The 16,414-nt window shown below is 34.5% G+C and overlaps 1 protein-coding gene across 1 annotated transcript in view; it reads right to left on the reverse strand.

Annotated features, from left to right (window-relative positions):
- The window catches only part of SPATA17 (spermatogenesis associated 17), a 92,493-nt gene that overhangs the window by 58,972 nt on the left and 17,107 nt on the right, over window positions 1-16,414 (reverse strand). Inside the window, exon 5 of the mRNA XM_050894797.1 lies at window positions 13,233-13,336. Within this exon, the coding sequence (XP_050750754.1) occupies window positions 13,233-13,336 (104 nt within the window). The remainder of the gene's footprint in view (window positions 1-13,232; window positions 13,337-16,414) is intronic.

Below are 16,414 nucleotides of genomic sequence, written 5' to 3' on the forward strand. Positions count from 1 at the left end.
ATATACAGATTTTAATAATTTTGCATAGAACTGCATCATTTTACAAATTCACACTGACCTACATTTATTGAACTTTATCAAACTATTGCATTCTGTTTGCATTTTCACTGGCATTCTGTGGTCCTTTGACCAGATAATCATAAAATTATAATATTAACTAAAGCAAAGGGCATCTGAGAAAATCAATAATTAGTATAGTTGCCTAGAGTACCCAGAAAGAGTATAAAGTTATTGTAATTTTAAACAGTTCAGATCCCAAATCATAAAATTCCTGCAACATAGGCAGTAGGCAACCTTAGCATAAAAGGAGATAACCTAAATTGATTTTACCTTCCTGACTATATATCATTCTCCCTGCTCAAATACAGAATATGGAAGTGAAAATGAAATTAGTGGGACAATACTTTTGGTACACCACTGCATGCCACTTGATTTCACATTACATTGGTGTAGGTGAGAATGGAATACGACCTGCCATGATAATATCATTTCACTTAATCTATTACATTTGGGAAAAGATGAAATATAAGTATAGACTAGCCTGGGATGTAAAAATAGTTTAGAGAGCTCTGTACTTTAAAGGCAAAGTTTTAACAGAACACACGTACTACATACTTATGTTAGCTGTGTACCATCAGACAGCTTGATCATCCTCAACCTTTTTCTGATTTTTGGAGCGAACCTGTTCAGGTTTACTGAGCGGAATAGAGCAGCTCTGTAACCCCCTTACTTCTCTCTACCATGAAGTATACTCCTGTGTGTATCCTGACAGAATCCCTTGACCGAAATGCTTGATCTCAAGTTGCAGTAAAACAGATGCTCAAAGAGGCAGTCAATTATTAGTGGTATGAGGTATCTTACTGCTTAGGAGACCTACCATAAATGGGTGTCCAAAATTCTTACTAATTTTAAATGTCAATGTCTATATCAATCCATTGAACAACTTAATCAAACTTCAAAATCTGGAGGAATAGTGCTGCTCTGTCATTGCAGTGCAGTGAACAGGAAACTAATATGACTCCTTAGGATGAAAAAAATTAAAATAAATAAAGCTCATTTGTAGGCATGCAAAAACATCCTATAGTTTCTATTAGTATTAATTTTACAGAAAGAAATTCATAACACCTTAAAATTCCATTATAATTTGTGCATCGTAGAACATACTCTGCCCATCTTTCCTTAATCACATAGTGTACACTGCCAATGGAATTAAGTGACATACCAGTTGAACTGTCAAGGTCCACGATGTGATCAATACACTACGTAGGAAATGTGATGAACATAGCAGTGAAGGGCATACAGTGAATGAATACCTTGTGCAGATCAGGAGATCAGGACACAGCATGTACCAGACGACAGGAAAGAACAGACTGATGTATCCTTCTTACCCTTCCAATTTCCACTGCTGCACAGTTACTCAAGAGAGTGCAACAGCGTTTCAAAATACTGATTGCAGAGCCAGTTTATAACTAAAAAGGGAGTATTTTCTCTAATCCATTATACAGAATCTTCTAATTAAGGTTTCAATAACAACTCATACAGAATTTTTCCTCACACCTATTTCAAACCTACTGTTTTGGTAAAATATAATCTTTTCAAATTATTCCATTTTCTGGAAACTTGCAAACTTATTGGTCTAAATGTTTTTCCCTTGTGTGTATAAATCCTTAAGCTGAATTTACTTCATACTCATTGGCAGCACAAAATGCTGTGAAGTTAAAAATTATTTTTGTAAAAGGTCTGATGTAAATGATTATGTTTTGTTAGCTTAACTATTTTGATTTAATTAAACTGTAAAACCCACCCATTATGGATGTGGCATAAGAGTAACTACAACACTGAAGCTTCTGCTGGCTGAGCAACTGGATCCCAGAATACTGGTTCAACTTTATTCACACTCAGGTCTATACTAATATAGCTAACTATAACAGGAAAAATGTTTTCACTCCATGTCTGTTTGCTATTGGACTCTTCATGGAAAATCAGCCTGATGGATTGATTCATTAGCTTAAACAGTGAAATTAGTATTTGGGGGTAACAAAGCTGATCTGGCCCAGAATGGATAACAGAGACCTGACACAAATTATTCTGATAGTAGTTTAGCAGCAGTGGTCATTTCTAGCACAGTGTCAGAGCTAAGCTGCTAAGGAGCAGTTATGTTCTTCATTTTTCCAGCAACATATAAAAGAGGATGTCTAACCACAGCCAAATACCATTGAAAGTTTTCTAGTGAATGTCATGTGAAACTATCTGTTATCTTTTGGCACTGCAATTCCCAGAAGACTATATACCCTACCATCTGCAGTAATAACTAGAGGAAAGCACACTGCTATGTTTTGCTACAGTTAAGCTGTTCCCAGTACTAGAATGAACTCATTTAAGCTAACTGTTATCTCTCTGCTGCAGTGCAGGACAATGTAGACATATCTGTATTCCTTTAATATATGGTACTTGGCAACATTTACAATATTCAACATTATGTGATTTAGAAAGCAAACATGACGTTATAACTTCTAAAGGTCATCAGCTAAGTTGATTTTCTTTCTCAGGGTATTATGAAACAATTTGACCGAGGTCTACTGCCTGACTCATATTTTTCACTTACTTTGATATAAAAGTCTGCATGTGTTTGCAAATAAAATGGTACACTTTGTTCACATTAAATAGGTTTTACAACTGCAAGGCAGGGAGAGCTTTTATGTATTGACCCATTACGTATAGCAGAGCAGTAATGCCAAATCTCACATCTTCATAGTGATTTTCACGGTACCTGATGGTTTTCTCAAATTCCATATTGATGGAACGGTGTTACCACTTGAACATCTATGATGTCATTTTTAATGAAGCGTAAAATATTACAAAATACACAGCAAAGGAGTATATTTTTTATATAGCAAATGCGATTATTTTGGGAGAGATTTGATGCATTTTTAAATACTGCAGTGCTACTTGTAAGTATGTGATTTCACAGCAGTGGCTAATTGCCAAACTGAAATTATCAACTAGATCCCAATTTTCAGAAGTGCTAGAAAATCTTATCTCTTACTGTCTTGAAAACTTCGCAGTAATCAACATCCAAAAAATCAGGCATTTTTTAGTACGGCATGCAAAGTCTATTCTCTGAAATTTGGTTTCTACCATATAAACCAGACTACTTTTAATTATAGATTTAGGCATCCAGTTATTCATGCCTAAAGAGTACATCCAACATTTAGTTTCTATTGTCTATATCTAAGCACATAATTTTCTGATCTGAGTACTAGATTCCTTCTTGAGTAGCCAAGCACAGTGCTAGATGGTGGTAAGGCCTTCCACCACCAAGTACAAGTAAGCTCATGAGTGCTGCATCATTTTGGGTGTCGTGCAAGCTGAAAGATCAAATTAGTTTGTTAGATGAGGCTGTAAATGTTTTGCAATCAGCTAGTTAATTGGACAAGAAAAGAATAGCCTGCTTGGAGAAAAGAGGTGGAAAATGTTGTTTTCTTGAAATACTTTGTCATGTTGATTTGATTTGAAGGCAGGAGGAACTATGAAGTTCAAGGTAAAATATTTGGATTTAGCTTCACTGTCAAGGATAAACAACTTAACGGATTCATGTAACTATCCCTACAAAGTGAAGAGTCTGAAGTATTTGAAAGGGGGATGATAATAAGTAAAAGTTTCGCACAGCTTAAAAAAAATCATGCTCACAGTATGAGGAACTATGGCTTTTAAAGGGGGTATTCTGAGTAAGATTCATACAGATGAAGAAGCTCTTTTATGATACTGTGATGAAAAGGTATATAAATCAATGCATAAGCTGACAATACATCAGAAGGGAAAAAAATTATTATTTTCTTAATTTCTTATGCACCATAACTGTGCTGAGTTCTGATGCTGATAGTATTTTAAAGGATGTTTAAAAGTCTGTCCAAAATGGTCACAAAAATTATTTTAAGCAGAGAGACAATATCTTGCAATGACCTCCATTGTTTATGTTTAGCACAAAGAATACTAAAAGATGGCTAGATTAACGTATGGATTCTGAATATTAAAGGAGGTTTCAGTCTAGTAGAGGAGGATATAACACGAAGCAATGGTTCAAAGATAAAATGAAACTATTTAAATGGGGAAATATGGGACATACTTTGAACATCAAAGGTAATTAACTCCTGGAGTAGAACAAAAGGTGTATTTTCTATCTTTTGGTGTCCTTAAATCAAGACTAGATTGTTCAGCCAAAGCTTAATGGCTTTTTATAGATATTGTTATAAATTTATTATTGATAGATATGATACTGGTGATAGATCTGAAGTCAGACTAGACCATCTGATTCAGAATAACATTATTTTGAGCATCACTAGAACAAAAAAACCCCACTTATTTTGTTACTCCCATTTCTGTTCTAGACTGTAAAAAATAGAATACAATTAGTTTTTCCATTTTCTTCTCTGAGTGAGTATTTAAAAGAACTGACTCTTCTTAGATAACAGAAGGATCTATTTATAATGATCTAGAAAATCCAAAAATAATTAACCAAGACTATTAATTTTTTTTTTAAATCCCTTTTTTTCATTTTGGACATTTTTCTTTTAAAACAAAAAAAAGTGATTATGAGAGACTGTATACTGCTTTGCATCTCATGCAATTCTATGATACTTCATGGGGTATTATAGGATATACCAATATAAAGGAAAGGACCATAACTTTCCACCATAAAATATCTGAAATGTCAAAGAAAGATCAATAAGCCTTCACATTCTCAGTCAAAAATCAGATCATGAACTTGCAAAAATGCAATGCATAGATACCACACTTCTAATAACAAACCACAACTGTGGTGTGGCTCTTTTTAAAGGTCTTCACCACTGTAGTCTCTATTTCTCCCACATAAATGGGAAATGAGAAAGGCAGTCTAGCTTCAAAAGCCTTCCACTGGGTAAGGCAGTGCCAGAGAACACTTTACTTAGTTTGGTCTTCCTTAATATTCCTGCTATCTCTGAACATTTTGTTAAATTGTGAGGTATGCTACTTATTTAATAAGGAGTTATGAAGTACGTGAGCAGCTAAATGGCAATTTCCTAGTTGCAGTCAGACACAATATCTTACATTATGATAAAAAAAAACTTGTGGTGTTAAATCAAATGGACTGTTGTGCATTAATTAAAAAAAAATTGACACTTATGTCTTTTGATTTTCTTTTGTTTCTTTGGAGAACTCAAAAATAAGCTACATTCCAGCATGTTCTGGAAAAGCTGTACGTGTAAATTAAGTACTCACTGATGTTTCTGTAGATACACTCACATACGAGCTGGAATATTTGGATAGCATAGAGCAAGCTTAGTTACGTAATTGTTTGTATACAAATTGCTTCTACAAATAAAATATCTTATTTTCTAATGTAACACATAAATTCATGCATTTAAATTTTATGCTTCATTATTAAACTGAAAATTGCACACCAAAAAGAACCATCACCTTGCTTTAATGACAGAAGAACTGCTTTAAGTGACTTGAGTAAATGGCACATAAAATTTGTCATACTTCTAATGATCTAAACAGCTGAAATGACTAGTTCTTCAAAAGGCACATGAAAAATATTTATATACTTTTTCATGAGTCTTTAGTCTTCAAGTGGTAGAGCTCTTCCCTGATAACCTAGTATAGCCTGTATATAGATGGCCTGTCATGTCTCTACAATTAGATAAAACCAGAACTGCTATAATTTAATCAGTTACAACCTGAAAATTATATTTTGAAAATCAAGTTTATTAATATGTAATCTTTAGGTAATCATATTTATCCTCCTAATTTACACAATATTTATGATACTCTACATGTCCTTGAAATAGGGAACAGGGACACTACACTATGAAAAAGTGGCCTAGCTGCTGGAGTTCATAAATTTTGTTCAGCTTTGGATGAGTTCAAAGAATTGCCATGTAAGAAAAGCCTTACAGAGGGAATTTATCTGATTATGGCAGTAATAATTACCCAGCTGTTTATTGCAGATAGAGAAATAATTCATGTAGGCAATAGGCCGTGGTGGCAATGACACTCCGCATTTAGTAAATATGCAAACTGTTCACTTCTAATTAACCAAGCTAGAGGATGCCCTTATTAAATGTATAAACTAAAAGTGCCTTCCTGACAAGTGATGAATTGTTACATTGCACAAACTCTTGCCACAGAATTACTGGAGTGAACTTGGGGCTTAACTTCATTAAGAGATCTTGTGGGATAGTTAAATGAGGATGGACAGCATAACAAGACCTACCTGACAGTCAATGATATGTTAGAGCTTAATGAAACTGTACCTCTTCCCCTTTTCTACTTATTTTGCAGTGAAGATCCTACTTCAGACAAAATATAAGACTGTGAAGTCTGTCTATATAAGACAATATAAAATGCTAAGATTATTCAGTCTTTGTCCACAGAAAATGTTTTATGAGCTGTCAGTAATTCTAACAGACGTATTTCAAAACAAAAAATCTATCCAGACACTACAGTGCCTTCAAAGCTCACAGGTATAAAACTATTGTTATTCTACAATACTATGCTGTCACACCTGTTTTATTCTACGTTCACCAAAAGTAATCAATCAGCTGCACCACAGACTATTTGGCCCAATGAGTGAATGCAAGGATCTCAAATGTCTTTCTACACACTCAGATTAAAAATTTTCCTTTGGATACAAGTGAAATAAAGCTTATTTAATCTGTTACTCCTAATGGTTTGTTTAGTGCTATACAAAAATACATGAGAAAATATAGCCTTCATATTTTTAAAGACTACATTCTAACCAGTTACTTATGTTACTTATGATATTCATGTTTATCTGCAAAACTTGAACTATATTATACAGGACTAGCTAAAAACATGGTAAGACTCCTTTCACCACTTGCTCAAGAGAGACATGAATAGAATAAGGCACATGAGGTATGTCTAGCTGAATCTGCATTGGAAATTCAGCTTACTGTGTAACCATAATGGTTCCTACCTTAACCTCCCTGCATTCAGAAAGTGCTTTCCTATGGAGTTAAAACAGGGTATTGCCTGCTCTATAGCTTTAGCCAGTTCATTTCAATTTCATGATCAAACTAAGAAGCCAAAATGTCCATCTAAAATGTCTTGTTTTGCAAAATGCACTATTAAAAGCCTATAGGTATATAAGCATACATGTTGTATAAAAGCACATATGTAAATGAAACTGTGTTAATATGTATAAAGGTAGGCAAAGAGAAGACCTAAAAATGGACTGACTTGTCAAAGAGGTTTTTTATGCTCGGAATATGTGAAGAAAGCTGGATTTATGGACAACACATTTAAGAAGGAATAACCATCACAAAATACATGACTGTAGAGAATATTTTAACCAGATGTGAGTCTCTTTATAATGTATTATTTTAAAGCTTTCATCTGATCTAACTCTCACTTAAGTTAATATGAGCATCTTAATATTGTTCAATGGAAACTAGGTCAAATCACAGAGAAGAATAAAATATCTCATTTTGTGTATCTTACTCACCCTAACAATCTCAGGTTTGTAGCTATGGAAGTATCCTGGGATCCTCAGTGGATTACAGCTCTATGTTTCCTACAAGATCTAGCAGTTACATCTAAAATCCTCTGGAAAAGGCATCAAATTATGCGCCCTACCACTCAAAATTAATCTTTAAATAAAAGAAAGCATATTTGGCCCTTGTCTCTATTTCTATGGCTCCCAAAGAAAGCTGACAGGATAAGTTTACATTCAGAAAACTCTAATTACAGGTAAATAAGTTGAAAAGCATAATGTATTTGCTCTAGATATCTTTGAAGACAAGGAAAAGAAGATGGGCTGAAGATAAATTAGTTAATTAAACACCAAGTGAAAGACAACATTACAAAAATGAGTTTTTTATTGTTGCAAGAATTCCAAGGAGCTGTCTGAAAGGCTTCGGCACTAATTGAAAATAGACTACAGAATCAATTTCTTCTGCAGTCAATGAGGAGGAACATTTTAATTGAATTATAAGACAATATATACATTCTTCAAAACACTTTGACACTTGAGAAAATGGCCAGCACCTGGACTTATCTTTATCAGAAAGGAACAGACAGATGGAGGCCGAGCAAGTTCTCCTCATATTACTATGACAACAGATGATTTATTTCAAGCCCACTTCATGGAAAATAGCAATACCTCAAAAGTTTTAAGAAGAAAAGTCCTTGTCATGGTAAAAGTAAATAGACCTCAGTAATGCTCCAGTAATCAAGAATAAGCTAGATACTCTTACTTTTTTCAGTACTACATGCTCAGGCATATTTGCAGAAAAGCTAAACATTGGATTAGATCATCAGCGATATGTAACAGTACTGTATTTCACTGTTCATTAAGATTATAAAAAATTAGACTGCACAAAGGATTTGTGAATATATATATTGCCAAGGAAGTGATTTTTATCACTTTGCGTTATCTATTTCCCTGACATTTCTAGAAGACCAAAAAGCTTTAATGATGACTGTGATACTAAATCCGCTGATAGAACAGCTAGTCAAATTTGGATGAAAGTCACGCTCTTCAGGGCCACTCTCAAGGCTTTTTCACTACTAAAGCTGACAACAATGGAACGGAGAATTTGGTGTCAATCCTCTAAGCGTGTGAAATTCACGATTTATAATCATAACAGTGTTTAGGTACACTATGATGCTTGCTAAAGCTAGACTCAGGTCTTGGTTTGCTACCTTTTAGCCAGTGTTTATTCATTAGCCAAGAAAGCTAAACTACCTGCCTTGATTACACAAGAACCCCAATGCCAGTACTTTGCCACTGCTTTGTTAGTTTTCTGATACTGCTATCTTACTGAGTTCTGTGCCTAGGGAAAAATTTAAATGGTGCCATTCATCAGTAAATGGAACACTACATCCCCAAAATCTTATCTCTAGTTGCACACCTGACATATAGCAAAGTTGCTTTACTGTAGTTTAAAGGCCAGTGTGTAGATAACCTTAGTCAAAGAACGGCAAGTTAATCACACAGTTGGGCAACTGACATCATCCATAAATTCTTCTGATATAATGGCACCAGCATGCTAATTTATGTGAAGTGATGTCCATTTGCTTATCATGGATTGGAAACTGTTTCACATAAAACAAAATTCTAATGCATCATATGGAGTTATAGCCTATGCTAATTGCTTTTGGCATATTTCCCCTTATAACCATTTTGCCAGCTCTTAGAGAACTTAAATGCAGCTTTAAGAATGTTTCAAAACAAGGTGTTTTCCCTTAAAATTAAATACACTAACTTCACTGAGATGTAATGGAATTTATTTTAATGCATGCATTTATATATGCAACTACCCAACTAATCCGTATTCAGAGAGAATACAGTATGTGTTGGTATTTATTTAAATACAAATGGATACTATAGATGAAGACTTATTACTAAAATCTAAATAGCAAAATTTTGTAAAATAAATATTTAAGAACAGGTTTCCTACTTGGTCGGTTTAGAACTTCCTAAATCTTGTAGGAAAAACAATTCAGGACTAATGAACGCATTTCCCCGTTACGCTGAGCCTAAACTATACAAATGTCAAGAAAAATCTGAGTATGTCCTTATGTAGACAGAGTTCAGGGTTCAAATTCGTTCTTTTGCTGTCTGTCAAGGGATTCTTCGAATCACTTCTCAACTTAATTACTGGGGACTTTACTGGGGACACCAGCAGCCATCACACCTATTGGTTCTGTAGTAGTGGGAAGTAATGGGAATGATGGAGGAAAATCCACACACTCGTCAGCCAGTCTGGGAGCTAAAGTCGACAGTTACCTTTAGTTCATACAAAAACAGTGCCTTAAGTTAGGATAAGCAGTCTGTTAAGTGAGTGGAAACTCACACATAATATGACTATTATTATTTAATTATATTTTAGGTCAATTTCTGTTAAATCAATTTCTGTTAAACTTAATTACATCCCTCTATGGCTTTAAACTGGGGCAGCTTCTATTAAGTTTACTTTCTCCTGGGGTTTTCACAGTAAAGACAAACGATAAAGGTCTGGCTACTAAATGAGGGCAGCTATTAAATAAGGACGGCTTGTATTAAAGCTGAATGGTAAAGATGTGGCTACCAGTTGAGAAAACCCCTTAGTAAGGGAAGTGTCTTGTATTTAAAAAAAAATAAGGCGAAGGAGGAGAGAAAAGGAAACAAACTTTGTTCCATAACTCTTGTAAGATACTCTTATAAGAAACTAACAGAATGTCCAAAGTTTCATGGCAACTTCCTCTGCAGTTTTGCTTAGAAACAAGTGAGTGGTAATTTGATACCAAATTTTCTGTAATGAAAGAGGAGAAAATTAAGCACAACCCCTCGTTCTGGAGACCAAGAGGTAAAAACGTATCTCAGAAGGACTTGCAATGCGATTTCAGGTAGTTGTTGATAAATAAAAATTCTGTCAGCGTTATTCTAGAAGACAAGACTGAGAACCATACATTGGAGTTTAGTTTAGAATTACATCATATTCCAGAAAGAATACAGTTTAAACAAACTTTTGAAATTATAAGCTTCTAGTGTGTATTTTGTTGGGGTTTTCTTGGGTTTTTGGGGGGGAGGTTATACCACTCCGGAGTTCTTAAAATCAGTCTCTGTTTTACTGTGGTTCTATTGCTATTTGTGGAGAAACTTGGTTCTTTACTAGCACTGACACTGCACTAATGCATATATTCTGATGAATACAGCTATAAGACAAATAAGAAAAAATGCATTACTTCATGTATCATGATGTGTTGTTTTGTGGTGTTCTAGAGATATGAAACACTCAAAGCCAGCGTAATCTGAGTGCACAAGTATATTAGTGGCTCTGTCCTCCAACATGTAAATTTCCATAACGCTGATGCTGGAATAAAACCCAGCCATTTCATAAATGCACTCCTTCAATTTCAGACAGTTCCTGGTGTTTTTTACAATGAACAATTGCAAGAATTTTATATACGCAAAAATGTTTATGAACAATGAGGTTATACTCTTACACATTTGATGTGATGGCTGACGAAAATAAGCAGAGAATCTCTCCTCCACCTTGTTCAGTATTCCTCGTAAGAAACACAGTGAGCCACTTTGGGGCCAAAGTAGTTGGCAGCAACTTAGCCCAATGACAGGAAAAATCTGTTTGGCTGAGGGCCTACACCTGATCTTCACTAAACATCTGTTAGATTTCATAAGAAGAATGTTGAAGATAATATACATATTAGTTTTCAAATGCACCCCAGTAAAGAGATTACTGCAGTGATTCTTGATTGCACTTGAGAACTGATGCATTTTTAAAACTGAAATTATACGATCCATTTCACCAAATTTGCTCAAAAATTCATTTTTAACTTTTTTTAAATCCAAAAGATGGATTTTTTAACCTGAAAGACATATATTTCTGTGAACTCTGGAAGACAGAACTCAAATTAGCAGAATATCAATATATCAGTTGCCAGGTAAGAGCTCACACAGACCAACTTTGACACATTTTAATGTACTTGAAGTCATACTGCTCACCTTACCTGTTAAAAAAAAAACAGCACAAAAGTATTTCTCGATTAAAATACCTACCCAATGCATAGGCTTTATGGTTTTTAATGACCTGGAACAAATACTAGGGAATTTGATGAACATGTCAAAGTACTGAAAGACAAATATTTTTGTAGTCCTCCAAAGTTAGATGTACCCAGCAGAGACCTATTGTGAGTGTGGGGAAATAAAATACAAAGCTCTAATCAATCTGTGTTCAGTACAGCAGGAATACCACTTGCTATCTTGTTTTGTTCACACACATCAAAAGTCAATCTAACTGACAAGTTATGAGCCTTGTTCCAGGTTTAGGCAGGGAATGGAGAAGAGTGATAGAACTATTATAAACAGAGAAGCAGGTTGTGTCTCTGTAGTTCATCCAGTTATATTCATTTTAAACTAGAAAAGTTATGGCTTCATTTACTTTCCAAGATTTGGTCTAATCTTCCTAGGATTCTACCTTTTCAAGAACAGAACATATTTCAAGGATTTCAGAACAAGAAGGTACAGTTGAAGAGATGACAGATTTTTTAAGTCTGGTTTTTCTGAGTTATGATCTAACTTTCTGCATAGAATACATTTAAATGAATAGCAATGAGAGATTAGAGGTAGGCAGTTATCAGTGTGCTTCATTATATGTAACAATGTAAAGCACGAGTTATAATGCTATGACAAAGAGGATGTAGCATCAGCTGTAATGGTGGAAAAACAATATAAATTAATAAGCAGTGTCCAAAGAAGTTGGATAATTCTTTTTTTTCATATATAACTTGCGTATGCTGTTTTCTGTAAGAGTCTTCTGGCTGAATTGTCTTTGCCATGTGATCTATACAAGACTTCCAGAAATACTTTTTCACTAGACTCCCTTATATTTCCATTCTTCAGAAAGCAAAGATTTGTCTCAGGCTTTCTGAACAGCAAAAAATGGATGGATTTTGTCCAACAACTTTCACTTACAATGAGAAAGTAATGATCATGGTCACCCAGTATTTTCTCTGTTTTTTTCCACTGTTATCTGAAGAAATAGTTATGGATCAGGACATCAAATGTGCTAGAAGGAAATAATTGCCTCTATTTTAGAGAGCTTTCAACTTAAGTACAGGGAAAGACAAGGGATGGATAGGAGAAATAAAGTAGGAACATATAGCAACAACAGTTCTAGCCAGAAATCAAATAGGCCAATGAATCTCTTCTGTAACTACGAAAAGAATCTGCTTCGCTATATCCACACCAGTATCTTTCACAATTAATATTCATAGTATGGCTCATGCATGTAACTCAGATCCAAATCTGCACTTTCATTCATTGTCAATAATCAATTTTCAAAACAAATTATGAAAAGAAAATTTTTTTTAGCTTGTGTATACTGGGAAAAAAATAATCTAGTTCAACAAACCTTATTTAGGGCATAATAATCTATGAGTTCTGAGCACAGGTGAAGAGGCAAATTCGATTTCATTAAACTAGTATAAACCCAGAGTACCTCTAATTAATTCAAAGAAATTATTCTGAATTCATAACAGTGTAAATGAGAACAGAATGTGGCACAACATGCACAGGCTTAGGATAAAGAGAATCATGACATATATATATATATTTGATAATGGAAGGGAACCTACACTCAAAGAAACAGTTTAATTAGTGCCGTAAACTTTTTACAAATAAAAGAAGAGGAAATGAATGCTTTACCACATGGAGTTTTTATCTTTACCTGACAATTTCGTTATTCACAGAAATGGCTTCCAGGTATTTCTTCAGTGCATAATAATTATGGATATATTTCCGAACATAACAGCCTCGCCATCTTTTCTGAATCTATAGGAAATAAACATTTGCTTAGTGTATTTCAAATCAAAAGTTTATATGCATATCAAATACCTGTTGTATTTCCCAAATAATATAGTTTCCTTAAAAGTGATATCAAGAAGAAGCACCAATATATTTCAATGAAGAAAATGAGGGTAGGACATAACATATTTTATTTAAATGGTGATATGAATTTACAATTAAATGTCAACATTAAAAAAATAATATCAAGTTTTAAACCACTGTTTATATTGGGGTGTGACAATGAAAAGAAGTGTCTGCTACTGTCAGTGGCACGGCTCTATGTAAGAACAGTAAAAAAGCAGACAACAGAAGTGGTGTCTTTTCTCAGGTACAACATGCATTCCCTACTGAGTCACCACCTCACCAATATCTTCTGCTACACTCTCACCTTTGTGCTCTGGATATAATCTAAACTGAATAGAAGCCTTCCCAGTAACTCAATGAATCAGGCTTTCTGGAAACATCATTTACAAATTGCAATTCTTTCATCTCCAATGTAAGATGATGCATGTCTAGTTGTTGCACATTAATTATAATCTTCTCACAAAATAATATTCCTCCTGTATAACAGATAAAGCTTAAACTGGAAAAGGAAATCTCTTTATCTGTAGCTAGTCCTAAAGTTGTATTAAGAATAGAAATTAGGTAGCATCCTCCACCAGAAAGGATTCATATTTTGGTGCTTTTAAAAAAGCACCAGTTAAAAAAAAAAAAGAGAGGAAAAAACTAAAAGACTTAGTCTAGCCTGACTTTCCCCAAGAATTTATTTCAACAAAAGAGTTTAAACCTTCTCTGATACTTAAAAATTCTAATCATGATGTTTCTGAAATGATTACACGTTTACTGGCTATCTGTTTTGTGGAAGGGAAAGTAAGTATTAATTAGGTAAAAAATTATCAGTACTGCCATTTAGTTAGCCTTATTTATCCCTATGCCATGACATGTATAGGTGGAAGATGTAACTATTCAGTCATGCTGAGGGCTGCTTTCACTCCTCATTTTCTTTCCTGTAAGAGGTCAGTGTATTCTAGATCAATACATCTGAAAAACAGATTAATGATCTTTTCCTCTGTTCTCAGTGTCTAGTTCCTCTTTCTTTACATTCTTCCATCCTTGAACTTATTTATCTTCCTGCAAAATATTCTTTACTTCCTTCCTTGCATTTTGTCTCCTTTTTTCCCTCAACATATTTCTCCCAATTTCTATCTTCTAGTCTGCATTACCTTCACTCCTACTCCAACTTCCATCTCTTTGACCTTTACAGCTTTGAAATCTTAACAGACGTAACAGCCTAAAGGCAGAATCTACATTAAAAAGGCAAGAAGATTGAGGTCTTATGATCCAGAAGCAACTCCAAGGTGAGAAGCTACTCCCTTTCACTAAAAGTGCATTGGAGAGAAGAATGTTGTAATTTGCCAAGAGCTCTCCTTTTGCTGTGGGCCTCTGGCTACTAGACTTTTCAAGAACTTAAACTCTTCAGTGTATCTACTGGGAATGTTTTTCTTTTTTTTTGCTTTACACCAACCCTTCTCTTTCCAGAACCAAGGGATGACTTGGTAAGTGGAGTGCAACTCATGTGTTTGTGGTGTTGGTTTTTTTCTTACCCTATCTCTTATTCTAAAGAAGCATGTAAAAAAAGGAAAAAGGAGTGTCATGTTTTGCTGTGTTTGATTCAGGAAGAAGGCAAGGGAAAAAAAGCTGCCCATTGACCACACTATCAATCAACCTTTGCACTCAGTGACTTCAGAGTCTGTATCATCAAGTCTTGGGAGTGCTCTTCAGTAATAGGCAAAATTCTCTCTACTCCTTCCAGTTCCACTGCAGTCCAATTCTGTACCACCATGATAACTGACAAAAGTTATTGCAATTTTTCTATCTCCTCCCATTTTCTGAGCTGAAAACAGTAACATACTGGAGCCATCTATAAGAAGACTAACTAAGGTAGGGTTGCATATTTTCATACTTTGTCTTTGGTACCATTTTGCAATCACAAAAGCCAAACCACTATTTTTTAAAGTAAAAACTAGCATTCAGTCTCAACTGATGGCACCTAGTGATACAGTTGTGATTATCTCTTTACGTGAGATTTAACAAGAGAATAAGTATCATGGGAAAGCTTTCAATAAGTCTTTGAGTGATGTGTCCCCAAGAAAATAAAATGTTGCATTAAAGCTATTAGGAATAAGAGGATATTGACTTTTAGTGTTAGTACAGTCTTCTATTTTCCCTTTGTGCACCACCAAGTATTTTCCTGTCTTCTCAAATAAGACTCAAAACTAATTTTAAAAGTTGGTATTTTCTTTTACTTATGTGTCGTTGTTTGTTTGCATTTTTTTGAATAAAAAGGGTTTGGACCTCTAGACATTGTTATAATATGAATAAATAATAGTTATGTGAGCAGTTGAACATGGGAACAAGAAAGGTTAAGCACTAGAAGTGCTTCTTTGCACTAGGTGATAGTAAATTTCATACTCTTTGCAACTCCACTTTCTCATACACAAGCTTATTGGGTTAAAAAGGGATAGAGAAAGAGCAAAGAATGAGTATGCCTTCAGACATCTGGGATTAAGCAAAATTCTTTGCATGTGAATAAGGATCTTAGCTTTGTTTTTCTGTTTGGCTTCAAAATTTCTCAACAAGAGTAACTTGGCTCCCATATAGCTGTGTGCTCATTAATGCAGGATTATGGTCCCTTTGAAACTCTTTCTGACAGTCTTCACCTCACAGTTATAAATGCAGAACTGGATATTTCTGGGTTAAAGGATCAAAACTCAAAACTGAAGGACAAAAGACTCAAATTGTATAAAGCTATAATTATCTCCAATGGGCTCAGTGTACCAATTAAATGCCGCATTCTACCTTTATTTACACCACTTTCTGTTCAGAATGACCTCACTGATTTCAACTGGATGAAATATAAGTAAGAAAAACTGCATTATGTCTCAAATTATTTTATGCTAGATTTCTGTTTCCCTAATACTATATGTCAGAGATCACAAAACTGAAGACTAATCTTGTTGGAAAAGAACATTTTACACAGAGCTTCTGATGATGTTCATATTT

This window comes from Gymnogyps californianus, chromosome 3 (assembly GCF_018139145.2).
Source record: "Gymnogyps californianus isolate 813 chromosome 3, ASM1813914v2, whole genome shotgun sequence".
Lineage (NCBI taxonomy): Eukaryota > Metazoa > Chordata > Aves > Accipitriformes > Cathartidae > Gymnogyps > Gymnogyps californianus.